This window comes from Primulina eburnea, chromosome 17 (assembly GCF_022965805.1).
Source record: "Primulina eburnea isolate SZY01 chromosome 17, ASM2296580v1, whole genome shotgun sequence".
Classification (NCBI taxonomy): Eukaryota; Viridiplantae; Streptophyta; class Magnoliopsida; order Lamiales; family Gesneriaceae; genus Primulina; species Primulina eburnea.
This window is the reverse complement of record NC_133117.1, coordinates 3,081,060-3,102,617: the sequence shown is the minus strand read 5'-3', so window position 1 is coordinate 3,102,617 and position 21,558 is coordinate 3,081,060. Positions and strand designations below refer to the sequence as shown.

At 37.9% G+C, this 21,558-nt stretch overlaps 3 protein-coding genes across 11 annotated transcripts; 2 read left to right on the top strand and 1 right to left on the bottom strand.

The window, feature by feature from the left end:
• Positions 1–130: 130 nt before the first annotated feature.
• Positions 131–1,572, bottom strand: LOC140817702 (uncharacterized). The gene is made up of 2 exons (XM_073177424.1): positions 1,219–1,572; positions 131–990 (listed from the first exon to the last, which is right to left on the bottom strand). The coding sequence occupies exons 1-2, from the start codon at positions 1,351–1,353 to the stop codon at positions 343–345; spliced, it is 783 nt and encodes a 260-aa protein (XP_073033525.1). The 5' UTR covers positions 1,354–1,572; the 3' UTR covers positions 131–342.
• Positions 1,573–2,928: 1,356 nt separating this feature from the next.
• LOC140818492 (uncharacterized) lies at positions 2,929–6,285 on the top strand. 8 transcript variants are annotated; one of them, XM_073178456.1, is made up of 11 exons: positions 2,929–3,075; positions 3,184–3,325; positions 3,414–3,485; positions 3,668–3,747; positions 4,850–4,982; positions 5,091–5,144; positions 5,282–5,359; positions 5,474–5,571; positions 5,644–5,701; positions 5,801–5,905; positions 6,009–6,285. In XM_073178456.1, exons 2-11 carry the CDS (start codon positions 3,233–3,235, stop codon positions 6,249–6,251), a joined length of 1,014 nt encoding a protein of 337 aa, XP_073034557.1. In that variant the 5' UTR covers positions 2,929–3,075; positions 3,184–3,232; the 3' UTR covers positions 6,252–6,285. The 8 variants fall into 8 exon arrangements, with proteins under 8 accessions (XP_073034557.1, XP_073034560.1, XP_073034558.1 ...); XM_073178459.1 differs by having other exon boundaries at positions 2,940–3,072; XM_073178457.1 differs by having other exon boundaries at positions 2,964–3,115.
• Positions 6,286–8,141: 1,856 nt separating this feature from the next.
• On the top strand, positions 8,142–20,771 carry LOC140817777 (uncharacterized). Of its 2 annotated transcripts, XM_073177563.1 has the most exons (7): positions 8,142–8,351; positions 8,436–8,568; positions 17,040–17,143; positions 17,891–18,035; positions 18,133–18,273; positions 18,984–19,122; positions 19,201–20,771. In XM_073177563.1, exons 1-7 carry the CDS (start codon positions 8,311–8,313, stop codon positions 20,466–20,468), a joined length of 1,971 nt encoding a protein of 656 aa, XP_073033664.1. In that variant the 5' UTR covers positions 8,142–8,310; the 3' UTR covers positions 20,469–20,771. The 2 variants fall into 2 exon arrangements, with proteins under 2 accessions (XP_073033664.1, XP_073033663.1); XM_073177562.1 differs by having other exon boundaries at positions 8,143–8,351; positions 18,984–20,771.
• Positions 20,772–21,558: the final 787 nt, after the last annotated feature.

Below are 21,558 nucleotides of genomic sequence, written 5' to 3'. Positions count from 1 at the left end.
TTTCACTTATTCCAAATAAGACACCCCGCAATTCGAACATCAAGCAATTCTTTCCCAAAAGCAGTAAGATCTTATCTTGAACAAACTTCACTTAAGAAATCGTGCAACAAATCTTCTGATATCCTCTTCTGCTGATTTGAAGTTATGGATCAGAGGTGCACAAATTTGTTTGAACAAAAGATGAACTAACTAAAAAACATCTATACTAATAAAGATGGTTTTGTCCAAATATTACAAGCCAACAAAATCCAGGGTGACGGAACCGGTCTCTCGAACCCATGGAAGACTTTTAGGTTCCTCTATGTTTGTATACTTGTGGGTTGGATAGCACCGGAAATGGCCTCATTCTCCATCACTAGAATCGAAAATTGGCAAATCCAAGAGGTGAAGATCGGGGAGCTTGATCAAGGGGGGTTTGCTAACAGGGTTTTGCTGTTCAGACGACTGTTCGCCGTCGCCTTCGGTTCTGGCTCCTTTCAAGATTATACCTTTCAGGATTCCACTAAAGAAATTAAAAGGGTTCTTCAATCCACTTTTGACTTTCAATAGCAGAGATACCTCTGATATTTGCCAAGCCACCGTGAGCAGTATCATGGTGGACACAAGGCAGTGAGTGATCAGATTCTGCCTCTTTACATTCCTCACCTCTTTGATTATCTCTTCTCTTTTATCCACTTCCGGACTCGATTTCACGACACCCTCTTCTTGCAATGAATCCAACTGTTCTTTTCGCTTCTCTTCCTCTTTTGCTTTATCCACTCCGGGACTCAATCTCTCAACATATTCTTCTCGCGATGAATCCAACTGTTCTTTTGGCTTCTCTCCTGTTCCATCCACTTCCGGACACCATTTCTCAAAACCTTCTTCTTGCAAAGGATCCCACTCATCATCTTCTTCTTGCAATGAATCCCACTGTTCTTTTGGCTTCTCTCCTGTTCCATCCACTTCTGGACACAATTTCTCAACACCTTCTTCTTGCAATGAAGCTAACTGTGTTTTTTTTTTTTGGCAACAACAAATTCATAAAACGATTAATTCTTTAACAGATGTTTGTAAATAAAGCAACCAAAGCGGCAGAACACCAATATGGCGTCCTGGTAAATGATTCGTTCTTGCTGTACCAATACATTTAAGCTAAGATCTGAACTCAAGAAACCCATAAATGTCTTACAAAGATAATAACATGAAAAGATAGAGATTATAATATAGAGTCGGCACCTGAGAAAGCAGCTCGACGAGAAGTTCTTTGGCAGTGGGTTTGTGCTCGGAGACTTGATGCTCCTCCATTATCTCTTTAATTGCTTGCTTTGCTATCTCCACCTTATCGATTGACTGCATATGACATTTATCCATTCTTTCTGCTTCTTCCTGTTCGATGATAATAACTAAAATCCTGCAGCTTCAAAATCTGTTGGTATATTTATAGTATGTGATGAATGGTGATGCAGATTCCAGAAGATTATCGACTCCAAAGAAAAACGAAGACCACTGGGCGGCTTCCACGCATTATGTGATTCGTTCTCTTAAACGGTCCATTCTCAATCTCAATCTCAATCTCAATCTCAACCAAATGACTTGACTTACCCCGAATGCTTGGGGTTGGACTCTTGCCTCTAAAATTAGAAATTAAATTTAAAATATTTAAATCTGATTTTTAATAAGTTGTTTTAATATTTTGTTTACATACATTAAAATTTTCATGTTTTTTTCAAAAAGAAATATGGGGTTTTTGGGATTCTACATGTCATTTTGATTTAGTTTCGCAAAATTGATAAATTTCATTTTAATATTTATTAAAAAACTATTTCCTAATAAGTTTTTTTTTTTAACGAACCACAATCCGGTTGTCAAAATCTTCTAGCATTTATTATTGGATATATCCATATTTTATCTAAAAGTTTATGTAAAAATTTCAATACATCAAAACAAAATAATATGATATATAAAAGGTTATGACAAAAACTTGTGTGAGACGGTCTCACTGGTCGAATTTGTGAGACCGGATATCTTATTTGGATTATCCATGAAAAAGTATAATTTTTATGCTAAGATTATTACATTTTATTGTAAATATAGGTAGGGTTGACCCGTCTCACAGATTAGTATCCGTGAGACGGTCTCACATGAGACCCACTCAAAGGTTATATATGTATAGAATAAGTATGTTAAAAAAAATGTATAGAATAAGTAAATTGATTGTGTAAGATGATATGCAACGTCTTTGTAATATATTGTGTTTGTTTCACATGTTTACAAAAACAGGAATCCAAAAGATAGAATGAAGAAAAAAAACCACAACATCTCTTGCTAGTAAAATTAAGTGGTGGATTGTCCATAATTATATTTTATCTATTATTAAGATTTATTCGATATTTCGAGCTGGAGGCTCAATTATAATGAACAATAAAATAATAATAATGTGGTGGAGGACCTAAAATTTTTCAATGGGTCTTAGAGATGACAATGAGACGGGATGAGGGTTGGTTTGTCATCCCCATTCTCGTCTCCGAATTCTATCCCTATCCCCTAACCGCTTTGATCCTCGATTCCCCAAATGAAACCACGACGATCAAATCTTCGTCTCCGTTTCAAATATATTAATGAGATAAGATAGAAGAGAGTACATGATTCCGTGAACCAAAATTTATTGGTAAACACTTGTGTGAGACGGTCTAACATGTTGTATTTGTGAGATGAGTATCTTATTTGAATCATCTATGAAAAAATATTATTTTTTATGCTAAGATTATTACTTTTTATTGTGAATATGAGTAGGGTTGACCCGTTTCTCAGATTAAGATCCGCGAAACGGTCTCACATGAGACCACTCAAATTTGTTATTGAAAATAATATTAATATTATTTTCAGATGAATTTGAAGATCAAGATAATATCTCATATTCGTCGTGAACTATTTGGATGATTTTAAAAAATTTAGTATCCAAACACGAACCTAAAAAATAAAAAATCCACATTCCCTTTTCGAGTTTTGAGGTTCACAAACCGGTGGTTAAAATTACCATCCCTAAATCCAAAGGGGATTCTTTTGGGGGGGCCTTGTTTACCAGAGAAGAAGGTGAGTTTGAGGGAAGTGATAATTAGAGGAGTGAATGATGGTAGGGAGAGTTTGCAGTTTTCTGCAGCCTTTACCAGCTAAACTAAGTTCTTCACCAACTCCTTTCAGGTCTTTCGCGCGTTACAATTCAAGAAGTAGAGTTTGTGAGGCAGCCCGTATGAAAACCGGTGCCGCCGATGCCGATGCCGATGCCCAACGTCCACCCAAAGTAATTGACTCACATTTGCACGTTTGGGCATCACCACAACAGGTGGTTTGAACATTTCATGTATAGCCTTTTCCTTATTTTTTCATTCAATGAAATGTGGGGTATTTTGTTTTCATTGGATTCTTTTCAGGCTGCAGAAAAGTATCCATATTTTCCTGGGCAGGAGCCCACTTTAGCCGGTCATGTGGATTTCTTGCTTGAGGTGTGTGTGATCAACTAGAATGATGGGTGTGATAAAAGTGTAATCTTCATATTCTACTTGGTTATTTCGTATGTATGTGTTGATAATTGTCTACATTGAAGAGGTATCACCATTGTAATTCGATTCTATACATAGAATAGATGAGCAAGCTTTAGTCTTCATATCGATCTGGTTTTCTGCAGAACATGGCTGAAGCTGGTGTGGATGGTGCACTCGTAGTACAGCCCATTAACCATAAGTTTGATCATTCTTATGTGACCAGGTTAGTTTCTTGATTTCATTAAAATACTTTAATTATGTGGATCATTCAACTAAATTAAGCTTTTTTTCAACAATAAATAGTTTCTCCCATACCCTTGTAATAAAGTTATAAAATAGTTTACAATAGCATGACTCCAAGTGGAAACACACATACAAAATCATAATAGTTAGAAGCACCACAAGTTTGATTGTACAGCTTTGGTGGCAATTGTTGGATAGTCTCAAGTTTTCCATGTCCTGCCCGATAATTCTTTTCGAGTAGTTGTTTGTTTTAAGTGTTCATAAATTTGTGATGTAGTTATCACGACCATAGCGATTGAAAACTTGTGCAAATAAAATAAATCAATAGAACAGTGATTAGCTGAGCAGCTAAGTCCCACAACTGTCAGTACACCAAGTTAACCGGTGGTCAAGTGGCATACCAAGTAATCAGCTCGAAGAGTTGGCTAATATGATGGTGGGATCGGTTCATCCAGTAATAAGTTAGCCCGTTGAGTTTCAGTCAAGCAGGAAAATGAATTCCTCTTAGTCTTGAGGACTTCTTAAATATCTACTGTTAGAAGAAAAATTAGCAGAGAACTAAATCCAGTCCTTGCTGGGGAGACTTTGGCTTTGGTTCAGGAGAGAACAAAATCATGTTTCATTTTACCAAATCCAATCTGGAAAAGGTGAAAAACACCGTTGAATGAACAGAACGGAAATAGAGAAGCAATGTAGTAAATTCAGAGACAATTAAAGTAGGAATGCTAAAAGAATCGAACGTGAATTGTGAAAATTGACTTCATATTACTTCCCCTAATTCCATGCTTATGGCTTTATATCCAGTCTCCTACTAATGATGATTAACTTCGAACTTTTCTGCTATTGTAAACATGACAAACCCATGGAGATGAAGGGTCAATTCCATGAATTTCTTATCAGATTCAATAATAAAATTGAATAGTCAAATATCAACATTTTCCAATCCTTGTGGGATTTAAAACATAATTTTCATCCATATAAATCCAACTTTTCGAAGTCAAGTTCATGGTAGATGTCAAAAGTGCACTGATTTGCTTTTTTATTTTAAAAGTTCTTTTACCGTCAATTCTTTAGAAATTAAGATGGCTTATGCAGATAAATATATGCTTGAGCAGTGTTTTGGAAAAATATCCATCAAAATTTGTTGGTTGTTGCCTTGCAAACCCAGCAGAAGATGGAGGAGGCATTAAACAGCTCGAAAATCTGATTACAAAGGTTTCTCATTAAACAATGTCATCATCAATGCTCAATTAGTCTCATTATATATATATGTATATATAGAAATGATGTCGACGTGGTGTTTCTGTCCTGCTTGTTCAATAGGATGGGTATCGTGCTGTGCGCTTCAATCCATATTTGTGGCCATCTGGTCAACTGGTAACCCAACACTTCTTAATTCTATGCAAAGAAATCATTGAAGATGTTTTTGTGATCTATCTCGGTCCTTTCATCATGGTCTTGTGTGTGTGTCTCAACTATTACAATAAATAAATGATTCTGTCATGGCCTTGCAGATGACAAATGAAGTTGGGAAAGCGATGTTCTTCAAAGCAGGAGAGCTTGGTGTGCCGGTTGGTATCATGTGCATGAAGGTACTTCTCATCTTATCGGCGAAATGCAATGTTGTTTTGCAAATCTTATATTGCTTATGATTCCTTCATTTATTCTTCAATTTAGTTGCTTGTAATATTAATATTAATTTTCAGGGTCTTGATCTTCATCTTATGGAAATCGAGCAACTGTGCACTGAATTCCCTTCTACTGTTGTGTTGCTCGACCATGTCACTTTCTGTAAACCCCCAACGTAATATATTTTAGTATTTCACGAATCTGTCCATTCCATGTGACTGATCCTCTCCTTTTCATCATCAATCAGAAATGACAACGAAGCCCAACTTTTCTCTAAATTGCTGAACCTCTCCAGGTTTCCGCAGGTAACTTGATGATTATCGAGTCTAATTCATCCATCTTCCACTCCTTTCCTAAAGAAAAAGGATTATATATCTTGTGACACAGGTTTATGTGAAATTCAGTGCCCTATTCAGAGTTTCAAGACAGCCATACCCATACGAAGATCTATCCGATATATTATCCAAACTCGTTTCCACCTATGGTGCCAACCGTGTCATGTGGGGAAGGTATGCGTGCACAAGTTATATCTAGAGAAACACTTCTTGTGTAGTATAAGTATAATGCATCAGACGTATCAAAGTCTCATTTCCACGCTTTAACCCTTTACAGCGACTTTCCTTTTGTTGTCTCGGAGTGTGGTTACAAGGAAGCAAAGGAAGCAGTTTGCTATCTCGCCCAACGAGCAAACTTGACAACTTCTCAGTTGGAATGGATTATGGGTGCAACTTTTCATCACATCTTCAATACCTAACAGTAACAATGTTTGTGTATACAATTAACCAGCTGCTTGTACTTTACAAATATTATTGCGGAACTTATAAATTTGGGAATTTAATGAAACTAGAAATGTAAAATGTGGAAAGACCATTTCATTAAACCATGTCGAACAATACATTATTTCTCAAAACCAGAGGAATAGCATCAGTAAAATCAGCATGTAAATCTTCATCCAAAGCAGTGATTACAACTAAACGATGTGCAACGCTTTAAAAATCCAATCGTTTTGTGCATACTAAGGCATTGTAGAAAATATTTAGTTTTTTATTCTTTGATTACAACACACACGGGGAGGGAGATCGAACCCGGGAAACCTGCTAATCCCCTAATCCGACAGGGGATGAGACCATTGGGTTACAAGTCCGGTCTCGAAAATATTTAGTTTTCAGTATCAAGAACTAGAGAAAAACTAGAGAAAATCTACGCTCTCAATCTGAGTAAACATTTCAATGTTGGAGAGATGAAATGTTTGGATGAAACATTTCTCTCAAAACTGCAATTGATTTGAAGGAAAATTGTACCATTAGTGTGAGCCCTTTGCAAGAATAGACGTACAATTTTTTTTTTCTTTTTACATAGACCTGATTCCACCTTTACACACGATATATATACACCACATGTTTTTCTGGTTACGAGGTCTATTTTTTTTTTTTTATAAATATGTTTGTACAGATCTATTCTTGCAAATCATTCCCGTGATGTTTTGTTCGAAGTTAGTTTATTTATTAGCAAATCTAGTTCACCGACATTATTTTAAATTAGGATCTCTCTTGTGAGATTTATCCGTAAGATTGATCAATATTGTCTATAGTTACTGTAATAAGTAATATTTTTGATATAAAAATAGTATATCCGTCTCATAAACTACGGTCTCATAAATAGTATATCCGTCTCGTAAAATTGACTCGTGAGACCGTCTGAATTTTTTTTTGTTGTTTTTATTTCTACCAAGAAAATAACAATTTCTTGTGACATACTGGGCCTCTCTCTTACAATTATATGTGTTTTCTTTGTGATATCTATTTTTAAAAATAATAATATTTTTAATTAGGTGACTTTTATAGTTTGGAGTAACTGTTTTTTTCTCATTAAGTATACCCGTATTTTTTTTCCTTAAAATGTCTCTATAAATAATAATTTTTTTTAGAATTTTGTTTGTAGGAAAAAAAAATAACACAATACAAAATATGATCGAAAATAGATATTCAAATACAATTTTAATATAAAAAAAACTTAGTACAAATATATTTTTTTATATTAAATTTGATGTACGCACTCTATTGTTCTCGTGATTATCTTATGAAATAAACATATTTTTGCAATTTTACATAATCGAAATCGATCAGAATTTTTTTTTTAAAATTACGGGTGAAACACATTGCTAATCAAAATTCGTTGAGCTATTTATTATATCTGATTATCAATCAATCTTTATCATGATACAATTTAAAGAACACGATATATCTTACTATACCTTATTAAAGTAGAGGTTTATATAATTAACTTTTAAGTAATGAGTGAACGATCCTACGAATCTTTATCTATGAGATAAGTCAATCTTACCGATATTCACAATAAAAAATAACTCTTACCATAAAAAATAAGACAAATACTTGTGTGAGATGGTCTCACAGGTCGTAGTTGTGAGACACATCTCTTATTTGGGTCATCAATGAAAAAATATAATTTCTTATGCTAAGAGTATTATGGGTAGGGTTGACCCATCTCACAGATTAAGATCCGTGAGACGGTCTCAAATGAGACCTACTCAAAACATAATACTTTTTCATGGATGACCCGAATAATAGATTCGTCTCACAAAATATAACCAGTGATCATACAAATTTTTATCTTAATTTAATTTAGTAAAATCTCAAATTTACAACTATATATTTATTTGAATTCAAATAAAAAAAATTAATATTATAATTTTATTAATTTACGGAGAGAGAACAAACATTCACTGTAACGTACAAATCACAAATGGTTCAGTGCTCTACTGCATGCTACTCTCTCTCTCTCTCTCTTGTTAATTAAATTCTGAAGATAAACTTTTCCCGATTCAGTTAAATACCTTTACTTTGTGTTTCAAATCTGGAATCTTTTTGTTTTCGAGAGAACACAGAGATTCAAAATGCTCGACGGTCTGCTGGGTCGTGGATTTAGCTCCAAATGGTCGGATTTCTTTCTTGTTTGTGTTAAATTGTTTGTGAATTATTTTTTCTTGTTGAATTTGGATGTGTTCTGATGAGTTTGCAGCAAGTCTATGATAAAAGCGACACGGGCGAGGATCGAGGTGGTGAGGAGGAGAGCGGAGGCGAAGCAGAGGTTCCTCAAAGAAGATCTGGCCAAGCTGCTTTCGAATGGTCTTGATATTAACGCCTTTGGAAGGGTACACGCTTCACTCTTTTTATGGTCTCTTTAACTGCAGTGTAGCTAGCTGATTTGTAGCCTCTTTGGGTTGATTTATGGATTGATTGAATATGTTTTTTGGAGTTCCTCTTTGTATAGATAATTGAATTTAACATTCCGTATGCCATTGCGATGAATCTAGCAATAAACCTATTCTTCCGTGGACTAGAATATTTTGCACTGGAGTGATAAGATTCGAGATCTTTAAAGCTTCTGTGCAAGCTTAGCAAGAAAAGATTAAGCCGAGAAGCTTTGCAGCGATAAACAGTTCGAGTCACGCCGTACAACTTAAAATTACAGAGATGCATTGGACAGGTGGAAACCGAGAAGCATAATACCATTAAGATAGATGAAAACAGTTATTTGCATATTGCAACATCACTAAGAAAGTGTTTGTACCAAAAATTAAATTGGACCCAATTCATTGTCTAAGCCCAAAAATTTAAATTAATAGAGAAAAACAAGAGGCTCATTAGTGTATTTAAATAAGAAGATAACGTCCAAGCAAGGAGATCGTGGAAAGAGAAGGAAATCGTGGGAGAAAATGGGAGAAGATCGTGAGTCATGGGGGAGTGGAGAGAACTTCTCACATTCAGAAGAAAATGATCGGCAAAGAACTCTAAACACACACAACTCAACTCTACAGACAAATCTGCAAAAGCTCTCTGCTAAAAATTCAATCTTCAAGCATTAGTTTTAAGCGTTCCAGCATATTTCTAGCAATTTACATCTTCTCGTTTCATATTTCAGCAACTCTATTTGTTATATTTTTATGTCTTGTAAATTCCTACGGTTTATTGAAAATATAAACAATGTCAGGGGTTTATTTCCATCAATTTCCGATAGTTTTCTTTTTTTGGCGATATAGTTGTTTTAGGAGACTAGAACTGACGGTCGAATTTAGAATTCACGTCGCTTGAATAGTTAGAAGTTAGATTTTATCATTTTCACACACATTGGTGCATTTTCGCACCTGGCACGCCCGCAACACCAAATATTGTGCAAACATATTTTTGGCACGCCCAGTGGGACACACTATGCCGCCAAGAAGGAAGGAAAACGTCAGTCAGGAGAGCGGGGAGTCTCTGGCTAATCAAGAGGGAACTCAGGTGCCCCAGCCAGAGCAACACGCTGTTGAACCACAGGTTGAAGAAGTGGATCTACAGATTTCTACTACGTATGATCAAGTCTCGAACAGGGTGATGGAAGAATTGACTGCTATAAAGATTGAAGAAATCTCATTGGCATTATCTAAAGCCATGTCTGACTGTTTAAAGAATCTACTGAGTAAACCGAACCAGTCTACCCGAGGGGAGCAAAATAACACTGTCAAAGAGACTGGTCAAGGAAGTAACCAAGTCCATGAATTCGACCTGGGAGTTGGAAACTCAAGGGCTGGCGATCCTCGCCGCCCGGAGTTTACTATCCCAAATCATCCAGAAAGAAGGTATACACCACCTCACAAGAGAGAAGAAACCTTAGGAGGAAGATCCCAGCCATATCCACGTGCTCATGGAGTGGGGAGTTCGAAACAACCGGTTACTCAAATGTACAGCGTGAAAAATCCTCTATACCAACCAGGAGCATATGATGATATATCGCACATGGATTATCAAGGAGTGGATGGAGGCTTCCCAGGAGATAATATTGGTTTAAATGCAGGGTTTCAAGCTCGGGGGGCAAATTACTACCATCACCAACTCCCCGCTCGGAACATGCACGGGATTGATCCAGAAATGGTGAGAGAGGCTGTTCAAGAGCTATATGGGCCGGCCTTGAAAAGATTGGCCGCCCAGAGTTCCACAAACCCTATCCAGACTACATAGACGTGAATAACCCATATCCAAGGGGTTATAGAGTTCATGATTTCAGTTTATTCTCCGGGGAGGATGGCCAATCGAGCATGGAACATATAGCCAGATTCACCATCCAGTGCGGGGAATTAGCCAACTTGGATAATTTCAACAATCTAAAGTTGAGGCTATTCCCAAATTCCCTCATTGGGACTGCATTCGCTTGGTATGCTTCACTCCCCAGAAATTCAGTGATGAGTTGGCAAGAGATGGAAAGAAAATTCCACATTCAATTCTATAGAACAGATCCAGAAGTGTGCATTGCCGACTTATCCAGAGTCACTCAAAAGAAAGGAGAATCTGTGGAATATTTTATCGACAGGTTCAAAAAGATGAAGAATAGATGCAAGGTGTTCTTACTTGAGACAGAATTCGTGAAGATGGCACAAAAGGGGCTGGATTTTGAATTAAGGAAGAAATTCCAGGGAATGAAGTTCAGGGATTTCTTCGAGCTAGCTGCCAAAGTGGCTGAATACGAAGAACTATTGCGGGAAGAGTCGTACAAGAAGAAAACTGCTATGGGGTCTTATTATCAGGATGTGGAAGATGTGGCATTGGCAGAGATTCAATCAGCTGGTTCTTGCACAGTTCCCCTGCTAAAAAAGAAGCCAGCAGAACCTGAAAAGAAGAACGGCTCTCAACTCTCCAAAGACATGCATTATACATTTGATGTGTCAAAGACCGAGGAAGTTTTCGATTTCTTGGTAAAGGAAAAATTCATCACATTCCCACCTGATCACAAGATGCCACCTACAGAAGAGCTGAAGGGACGAGAGTATTGTAAGTACCACAACTCCTACAATCATGCTACAAAGTCTTGTTGGGCGTTCAAGAACATCTTGCAGGACAAAATTAACAAGGGAGTTGTGAAATTCCCTAACAAACAAGAGTCTATGGCGGTGGATGATGATCCTTTTCCCCCAGTAGCTTTGGTTAATGTGAATATGACAGATTTGAGGGATCTTCTCAATGAGAAAAGAAGCCGATCCTTTGCAGTGAAAGACCGAATAATCAAGAAATACTGGATTCCAAAGGGTCAATTGTTTGAAGCTCATGGAAGACATAGTGTCGATCAAATACGAACAGTTCAACAGCGTTTCCCCAGAAATGTTGGTGAATCCACGGCCTTTAGGCCGAGGAATCAACATTTCCTTGAAAGACCAGTGGTGGAAAAACAATGGTTTAGAGAGGAGTCATCCTGCAATCATCGCCAAGGGTATTCGGATAGGAGAAATGCATATGAATTTGAGTTACGAAGGGTGGAAACTAGAAAATTATCAGCCGATCAAGGCAGAGAACGGCGTTCATACGAAGTCTCAAAAGGAAAAATGATTGAGAACAGGGGAGCAAAGCCCAGGTACGTCTTTCCAACTAGAAGGGAGTTCAGTGAGTCCTGGAGAGTGGCCCAACACAAGAAATTCCCTAGGCCACCGACTAGGACTCAAAAGAGACGACTGTTGAGAGAAAGAGCGATTGCAAGAAGAGAGGAGTCCGCTAAGTTGAGAAATGAACCCACAAATGATATTCCATTCGCAAGGAGTCCAGTGGGGAGTAAATCCAAGTTTGGAAGATCGGCTACTGAGGATAAGTTTGTGGAGGATGATGATGATTTGTTAAGCGAAGAGGATGATCAAAGAGAAAAAAACAATCAATTTTTGCGTTGGAGAGTTTCACATCACAGTGGATTGTGCCACAGGAGTGGTGATACTACCAGAGAGATTTAAAATGATGGAAGAAGAGAATGGGGAGTTGATGCCCAAGGAATCAGCGCAAGCAAATAAACTCTCTCAAGGGAGTTCGAGAGTAATTATCAAGGAGGGTCACCCAAATAAGCCTCATCAGGTGATACTTGAGAAGCCTACACCGGCCATGATCAAGCACATAAGGCCGTTGTACATCAAGGCCCATGTCGATGGAAAACCAGTGTCTAGGGTCTTGATTGACAATGGCTCAGCCGTGAATGTTCTTCCAGTAAAGATGTTAAGAAATCTGGGCAAAACTGAAGAAGATTTGATCCCTACTGAGGTTTCTGTTGGTGCGTTTACCGGGAAAACCACCAAGACCATTGGGGTATTCCCCGTTGATGTTACTGTAGGGAGCATGTCGTCTTTATGTGCATTTTTTGTGGTGAACTCCTCCGCCAACTTCCAAGCGTTGTTAGGCAGAGATTGGATCCATGCAAACCAGTGCATCCCATCCTCAATACACCAACTGTTGTTATTTTGGAAAGGAGATGATGTGGAGGTGGTAGAAGCAGACAGACAGCCCTTTTAAACAAGTGCAAGTGCAGTTGAGGCTAGATATTACAATGGGGATTTTGGGCCCATCAAAATCCGTAGCAATAGCAAGAAAGAAAATCCACTGTACATGCAAACACCAACTCCAAGCTCGGTGTTGGAAAGAATCCTCAAACCTACTGTTATCGTGCCGTCTAGGCCGATAATTCAGCCGCTGATTGAGGAGATTGATGATTGACTTGAACCAAAAAGAAAAGAAAGTAGCTGCAACCTCTATATGGAAGGCGCATGTGCAGCAAGTACTGGACAAATTAGGGGAAGAGGAAGCGTGGGACACCTATGGAACTGAGGTTGTCCAAGAAGAAGAATACGAAGAGGATGAACTCCAAGTTGATGAATTGTTGATGACACCATCTCAAATGGAAGATGGCCAACACGAAGTGCAAGACCCGTTGGAAGAGATCAACTAAGGAGAATTTGATGATTCTAAGCTGGTGGTATATGTGAGCACATTGCTGGAAGAAGGAATTAAGCAAGATTTGATCAGCTTGTTAAGAGAGTGAGTAAGAAAACAGAAAGGCTAATATCCAGCGGGGAATTCGCCTTTGAGGCCATTTTGGCATTAGCTTGAATAATGAAGATTTGAGTTCATAGTAGCTTCCGGGCAATTTGAAAGGAAATCAGATAGGTCACTGAGACATGGCTGGAAAGAGTTCCAGAGAACGGGGAGTTAAAGCTCACCAAACCAGACTACAACGCAGAATGGAGAGATAGCATAGCAGAATGAGAACACTGTGCGAACTACAGAAGGGCGTGGAAGTTTGGTTTTGATATAAGAGTAAGCTTACTGGCCACTTTTGTATATGTTTAATTCTTTATTTTGAGACTTCATGTGATGTAGGCCTTAGGGTCACCGATATAAATATCAGTTGTTTATGGTCCAATAATGAGACTGATCAAATGAAGTGGGCCAATAGGCCACTTTCATCATTTTGGAGGTATCTTGTTTCATTAGGGAGTCAGATGAGGAAATAAAAGCAAGTAGAGAGGCTGATATCCAGCGGGGAGTTCACCTCTGGGGACACTTTGGTGTTGGCTTGAATAATGAAAATCTGAGTCCATAATATCCTTCGAGCAACTCGAAAGGAAGCTACATGGGATGTGATTTTAGGCCACCGAGACATGGGTGGAAAAAGTTCAAAAGGCATGGAAGTTTGGTTTTGATATTGGAGTTGGCCTTATGGCCATTTTAACATATGTTTCATTTTGGATATCCTTGCTTGAGTACTGAGAAATATGGTAGCGAAAGTGGCCTCCACAGCCACTTTGGTGAGTTAATTTATGGTTTGAATAGTACCATGTCGAGAGCTGGTTTTTTTCACTTCTTGAAAGAGATTTTGAACGTGGGGAGTTGATCAGGTGGCCATTTGTGCATACTTTTTGATTGATATTCTTGTTGAATGTTATGAGAAATCATGGATAAAGTGGGCTACAAAGCCACTTTTACAAATTTGTATCGATTAAAGGAATGATAAGGTGTGGGGAGTTGGGCAAGCCGGCTTATGTTACAAGCAATGTGAGAAGGAAGTTGATTGGATTAACTCAGAATAAACTCCCCAACAACATCCAACATCACATTCAACTCATCTCCACTCCCCTACAACATCCAACACCACATTCAACCCATCCCCAATCACCAACAACATCCAACAATCAGGAGGACAAATCAACAGTCAACAATTAGTGAGCGGAGCCACCACATGCAAGAACAATAAGTAGACGTGTATGCGGAAAAGAAGTCCAACTGAAGTGCAATGCATGCAAATGGCTGCTTGGGTAAGGGGAATGTGACCCAAGTGATAGTGCAACACACAAAGAAAATATTAGAATTACCTCTTGGCTGCCAGTTCATGGTCATATGCACGTTCATTGAACAAGTTGTTTGTCGGTGGGGTACACAAAACCACCCAACTCCCCACACAAAATCGATAATAACAAAGAAACAAAGGGCAGTGGTGAACCGGGGAACCACGACAGTTGGGGAGTCGGTCTAGCGAAAAATGACAACGACAAAATTTTAATGTATTCTGGTTTAGGCAAAGTCACAAACACCATGAAGGCACAATGGTGATCAAAATAACATGGGTTGGCACGACCGACGTAGTGGAAGAAACAAGGGACGAAGGTGAAGATAAGATGGTGACTTTCGTAGAAAATGCACCCGTGGACTTCGAACCAGGGTGCGTGCGATGAAGAAGTGCCTGCAGCTGTGATGTGGTCTGGAAAAAAAGAAACCGGTGAAGAGGGATGGTTGCCAGATTTTCAAACTTAGAAACTGAATGAAGAAAGTGATGGTGTAAGATTGTGTGAGATTATGCAAGATAAACAATGAGCAGTAGATGAACGTGGTGAAAGGGAGAAAGAAAGGAAGAATGAAAGGAGCTGGAAAGTCTGAGTTTGCATAGAAGAGGGAATTGCAAGGGCTGAAGCGCAAAGTTTAGCAGTGAATTGGGCTTGATTGGGCTTGAGTGTTTAACCCAATACTACGGGCTAAATTCAAGGGATAAATGCTTGCGGGCCGCTCAAGGTAAACAAGTTGGAACTTTTATATACAAGCATTTTGGCCCAATGGGCCAATGCTTGCGGGGGGCATTTGTTTGTACCAAAAATTAAATTGGGCCCAATTCATTGTCTAAGCCCAAAAATTTAAATTAATAGAGAAAAACAAGAGGCTCGTTAGTGTATTTAAATAAGAAGATAACGTCCAAGCAAGGAGATCGTGGAAAGAGAAGGAAATCTTGGGAGAAAATGAGAGAAGATCGTGGGTCATGGGGGAGTGGAGAGAACTTCTCACATTCAGAAGAAAATGATCGGCAAAGAACTCTAAACACACACAACTCAACTCTACAGACAAATCTGCAAAAGCTCTCTGCTAAAAATTCAATCTTCAAGCATTAGTTTTAAGCGTTCCAGCATATTTCTAGCAATTTACATCTTCTCGTTTCATATTTCAACAACTCTATTTGTTATATTTTTATGTCTTGTAAATTCCTACGGTTTATTGAAAATATAAACAATGTCAGGGGTTTATTTCCATCAATTTCCGATAGTTTTCTTCTTTTTGGCGTTATAGTTGTTTTAGGAGACTAGAACTGACGGTCGAATTTAGAATTCACGTCGCTTGAATAGTTAGAAGTTAGATTTTATCATTTTCACACACATTGGTGCATTTTCGCACCTGGCACGCCCGCAACACCAAATATCGTGCAAACAGAAAGTAAAAATATTTGGACCACAACTTAGATGATATTAGTGTTAGTGTAGGGCCCTGCAATTGTTGGTATTATGAGATCTTTGCCATCTTAATATTTGAATATAGTGCAGGGTCACTCATGATGAATAGTCTTAAAACCAATTTTCAAACACCATGATTTTGGATTATTCATGTTTGATGGGAAGTCAAATAAATACTGATTTGGCACTCATTAGATACTTGTATCTTGATCAGAGTTATTTAAGGCGCAAATGCTCTCAAGCCTTAAGCGCAGAGCGAAAGGCAGGTTGATTGCCATCTTGAAATAATAAATACTAGACATGATTTTTTACAAAGAATTCCCAATGCTAGTTACTTTCAGCACCGAATCATATGATAAAATAGGGACTTGATTTGCACTTGTGATGACTCCAAGTTAACACGTAGTAGATACAGATAAAGTTGATTTTTTTGTTGCCTTTGATGTAGTTTTTCTTATTTTTTTTGAAGAAGACGAATATCAAATTGGGTTGATATGATGTTTCACCCATGATGTGATTGGTTGGGCAAGTACATGAATACTGATTTTTAGAATATCATATTAAAAAGCATGAGATTTTCTCTTAACAAACTTTGTATTGTATTGGGCACATTAGCATTTTGGAGATGGGCTCAATATCGAGACATGGTAAGTCACCTAGTGGATAATAATACCTATCTGACAAGCTAACTTATCTCATGTGAAGTAGACAGTTGGAGGTAAACTGATATTAGTGTGTGTGCAAATAATAATGTTGTGGAAGCGAATCAATTTTTGGTCTAACTAGAAAGTATAGACAAACTTCAAGGATCTTAAAGGATCCTTAGACTACTTGAGAGGCACAGATTGCTTTCTGAAAGTAGTCAAAATCTTGTTGGCCACATATATGATCCTATTTTTGTCTGATAATTACCAAAATTTAAGATTTTTTATTTATCTAATTTAAAATGATGGATAGAACTAATTTTTTATACTCTCCCTTGTATTAGAAATGCCAGAGCCACAATTTAATTTAATACACGCTTGAAGTTCTAACATGTGCTCTCTCTGTTTTCTTGTGGAAGACAGACAGAAGAATTACTTGCTGGATTAAATCTCTTGTCGTGCTATGATTTTATTGAGCAAACTTGTGAGTATATTGTAAAGCAGCTTTCCAGAATCGAGAAACAAGGGTACGAACCAATCATATGTCCGAATGGCTGATTTTTTTTATTATATCATTTCATTTTCAGCTAGCACAATGTAATTGCATGGCAAGCACCAAATAGTGGTGTAATTCCTGTTACCACATTGCTTTCTTTCGTCACATATGTTTAAGTATGTTTCATGTTTATTGTTCGCATTTCCTTGATTTCATGTGCTTTTTTGTTATTGAAGTACTTCAATACATGCATGATAAATTGCTGACTACTCTAAAACCATATTCTAAGTTTTAGAAAATCATCAAATTTTGGGTCCATGCATGTGTTTCCACATCCATGTCTATGCATCTGGATTTTCTATACATAATATTATTTGCATAGGAGTTCAGATATATTTTACTATTGTTGACAAGTGAAATAAAAATCTTAGTTATTTGCCAAAGGCCCAAAAGCACAACACCTGGTATTATTGGCTTGTCTTTGTGAGGCAAACTGAACTTGGAATCCATATGAAAAATGGGTGATACCAGAAGTGTGGGTACGACTGGCACCAATTTGATAATGACCAAATCATGAAACTGTAGAAATGAATTGTTTGAGGTGGCAGTTTTAGAAGTGATGGACTTATATCTGCATGGTTTTTGGAGAATCTGAATCCTCCTTGTCAGATTGCAGGCATAGTTTCTAAGATTATAAAGATGCTGCTCTAGTTGTTGAGAGTTCAAGCTGTTTAAATGGGCTACATACTTTCTCTTCTCTTTAATGGTTTCTTTATAGGGAATGCCCCGAAGAATGTAGGGAGGCTGTCGCTTCGCTGATGTTTGCTGCCGCAAGGTTTTCTGATTTTCCTGAACTGCGAGATCTGAGGAATATATTTCAGCTGAGATTTGGAAATAGTTTAGAGGCTTTTGTTAATCAGAAGGTGATGTCCCTATGCATCTCAGAATAGTTGTACAAAAGGTTATACTAATGATTGCAGCTTGTTTAAACTCTCTATCTACTTGATTTGTGGCTGTCAGTTTTGTGAGAAACTATCTTTGGTACCTCCTGCACGAGCAAAGAGGCTCCAGGTATTGCATGACATAACTTCAGAGTTTTCAATAAAGTGGGATTCAAAGGGTTTTGAACAAAGGATGGGCTCCCCTTCTGCACTTGTGCAGGTACAAATTTGAATCACCTGTGATTTTGTGCCCGATTAGAAAGATTCTACTAAGCAGCATATAAATATCAACGATAATTCCTATGACCTATATTTTTTCATAGATAATTAATTTCTAGGGGCAAAAATCAGTGATGGACAATGATATCATACTTAAGCCTAAGAGGATATGTTAGGACTTGTGCAAGTAACATGATAAAATGATTTGTGTGGCATGCACCATGTTACTGTCAATGATGTATAGCTTCGTTTCTTTTTCTACTTGGTATGTCCTGAGTGACTTTCCACATTTTGTAGTGCAGAGCTTTTTGTTCATGTTAAACACTCAATATTTGTTTTCATCCTGAGTGGAAGTTTCAGATAAGTTTAATTGTTGGAATCACATTTATATTGTCGAGACATGATAAATCTGTGATTTGATTTTGATTATTATCGACAGCATTTCCCCATCATCTGGTATCCCTGAGATAGTTTTATTGTGTGTAAAGGGGTGACTTTGTTCTGCATTAAAGAGAACAGCAAGAGTTTTAGCCTTTTGGGTGCATAGAACTTAAAGCTGAAATCAAAGGTTTCATTCTTGTTGTCCCTCTTCTCTAATGCTCATCTTTGATCAACCATTTGTTACTATTGGTAACATTTGATTACCTGCTTAACTGGCATGGAACTCTTGTGTGACGGACCTCTGATTATCTCAAAACTCTCGATCTCCAGGTTGAAGTACAAAAAGCTGACGGTAAACAAAGGCATGAACTTCTTGATGCAAAAAGCAGAAGGCAGAGCTCTGCAGAACACAATGTTTTGAGAAGAGACAACTCAAATGACCATAATCAGGAAATGGTTAACCAGTCACGTAAGTATCCATTGAAGAAAGAAGAAAGCAGTACACAAGGAGGTAATTTTTTATTTCATGGAGGACAAACATCGTCAGGTGACGAGCATTCTCCTATCATCAAGAGATATGATGAAGAACTGAAGCAAGTAAAAACGGAAAAGTCATTACTTGGGAAAATGCAAAATAATATTGATGTTGGAAGCGTCAGACAAATTAATGGCGTCAGTAATTCAAGGAAAGGAGAAAACTGTGGACCATTGACTGGAAATAAGCATTCTTACCCTGCTGTGAAAAGTGACCCAGAAGTCATGAATGTAAGATTAAGCAATTTATCCCACAGAAAAGACATGGATAATGGGGACACTGGATACATGGGACACAACAATGGAATCTGCCACACTAGAAAAGGAGAAAATTCAGAAGCATTTTCTCGTGAAAGAGGTGAATATGCCTCAAGTTTTGGAGAAAATCTGGGAAAGAATGATGAAGTTTTTACTATCAATGGTCGTCTCAATCAAACCAAAGCATTGGGATCAATGAAAAAAGAACTGAAGGAAGAATCTGGTAGATTGAAATCTTGCACTACATATGCTCTCCTTCCACCCTATGTCAAACCGAAAGACGTCATTGGTCTCCCTCCTCCATATACTAGACCAAAAGAAGATAAACGCAGAGCAAGTAGAGTTTCTAATCATGTGGGTTCTGATAGTGAGCATTCAATTAACTTATCCGCTTGCAACAGAAGTGATGCAGCAGGCCAGACCTGTACTGAACCAGATGAAAATGTACATGGAGACCCATTCATTGAACCCACCAACAAAATGAAGAGTTATCGCCATGAAAAAGATTTTGGTCATCAGGATGATAAAGTTTCCTTATCAAAACCTCGATCAACTCGGAGGAAGCACCATAAGTCAGCATCAGGTAATGATGATGTGGGTAGCAGTGAAGATGGTGATGCCAAGAGGAGATCAAGTAGTAGAAGAAAGGACCGTTCTAGAAAAGGCTCGCAGATGATTTTTTATGAGGAGCAGCATAGAAAAAATGAGGAGATTCTTATAGATGAACTGTTAATTCGTTACTGCAAGAAACAATCCAGCTACGATGGAGGACAGTTGAAGAAAAAGGTGCAGGTTCAATCTTCACATCAAATCTCTCATGATGTGCATGATGCTTCTAAAATGGCACCAATGACCGCCAGATCTATGTCCCTACCGCACGAATCAGTCGCTTCACCAGAGCCGAAAAAGGCATTTAATCGTTCAAATACTTTCCAGCCAGATAATCAGGCACCCCATGTCCATCCTAAACTACCTGACTATGATGATCTGGCTGAGCGATTTGCTGCCATGAAAGGAAGATAAGTGATAACATCAAAGCTAGGGGAGGTAGTTCACAGTTTGCATGTTCCAGAATGCTTAAGGACATCCAGATGCATGGTTGAGGTTCTGGCTGTTATGACATTGCCAATATCCACGTGTTCTCTAAATTTTAGAATACAGAAGCCTTAGACCTTACAATAGTATGAGATTGTTGTCTTTATTCTTGCATTATTCTTCTTTGTTGTAAGATTGCAACCATTAATGCATAAACTTGATGATATTATAAGATTGTAACATTTTGCGCGCAACTCTATTTTAGTGATAGTAAAAGCTTGGGAAATTTCATACGATGGCTCTACTTTCGTGATTTACAATTTTTTTATCGTTAACGTGTTTATGCACCTAATGTTGATTAATAACATGTCTTCAGCAAACTACTTTCATATAAACACCTAATGTTGATCAGTTTCGGCAAACTACTTTCATTTATCAAGCAATGGCACGTACCCCATTTGATCTCGTATATGGAGGTTATAGGTGGGCTGGGAAATCGACCAAGATCATGTTGAAACGGTCGCTACTTTGATACATATGCATACATGTTGGAACATTTTATGTTCACAATCTTGATTTTGATATTAACAAAACTTGTTATTTTGTTTCTAATGAATTTATCTAAGTGCGCAGAAAGATGAAACTGATCAGACTTCGAACTGATCAGTTACCGAGCCAAAACTGAAGCTATCGAGATGCAAACTGAAAGTACAACCTGATTGTCCGAACTGAACCAGTCCAACTGATATATCAAAGACCAGTTCTACTTATTGTCCAGCTGATAGGTAGTTCAGTAGAAGACCTTCAAAAGCCCGGTCAGCTGATGAAGAACACAACTGACCAGTTAACTGAAGCAGTGGAATCAGTTCAGCTGACGAGTCAACTGATTTCACCACATTAGTTCAAGACCAGTCCAACTGACCATTTCGGAGCATCAGTTAGGAGCTGATCAGTTTGCAAAACACGACAAGTTTATCTAAGTGGAATCCAGCTGTGCACAAAGTTATAAAAACAATTGTACGATCAAAGTACAATAGTGAACGTTGCAGCAGAGCTTAAAGCCAAAATGTTCCAGAAT

Bases quoted from the DNA above. Each gene is read 5' to 3' on its own strand.
- LOC140817702 (XM_073177424.1), bottom strand. From the start codon at position 1,353: ATGGATAAATGTCATATGCAGTCAATCGATAAGGTGGAGATAGCAAAG. The intron at 991-1,218 runs GTGCCGACTCTA...AAAAAAACACAG, and splicing joins TCGTCGAGCTGCTTTCTCAG to TTAGCTTCATTGCAAGAAGA.
- LOC140818492 (XM_073178452.1), top strand. From the start codon at position 3,110: ATGATGGTAGGGAGAGTTTGCAGTTTTCTGCAGCCTTTACCAGCTAAA. The intron at 3,326-3,413 runs GTGGTTTGAACA...GATTCTTTTCAG, and splicing joins TTTGGGCATCACCACAACAG to GCTGCAGAAAAGTATCCATA. The intron at 5,702-5,800 runs GTAACTTGATGA...TGTGAAATTCAG, and splicing joins ACCTCTCCAGGTTTCCGCAG to TGCCCTATTCAGAGTTTCAA.
- LOC140817777 (XM_073177562.1), top strand. From the start codon at position 8,311: ATGCTCGACGGTCTGCTGGGTCGTGGATTTAGCTCCAAATG. The intron at 17,144-17,890 runs GTACGAACCAAT...GTTTCTTTATAG, and splicing joins TCCAGAATCGAGAAACAAGG to GGAATGCCCCGAAGAATGTA. The intron at 18,036-18,132 runs GTGATGTCCCTA...TGTGGCTGTCAG, and splicing joins AGGCTTTTGTTAATCAGAAG to TTTTGTGAGAAACTATCTTT.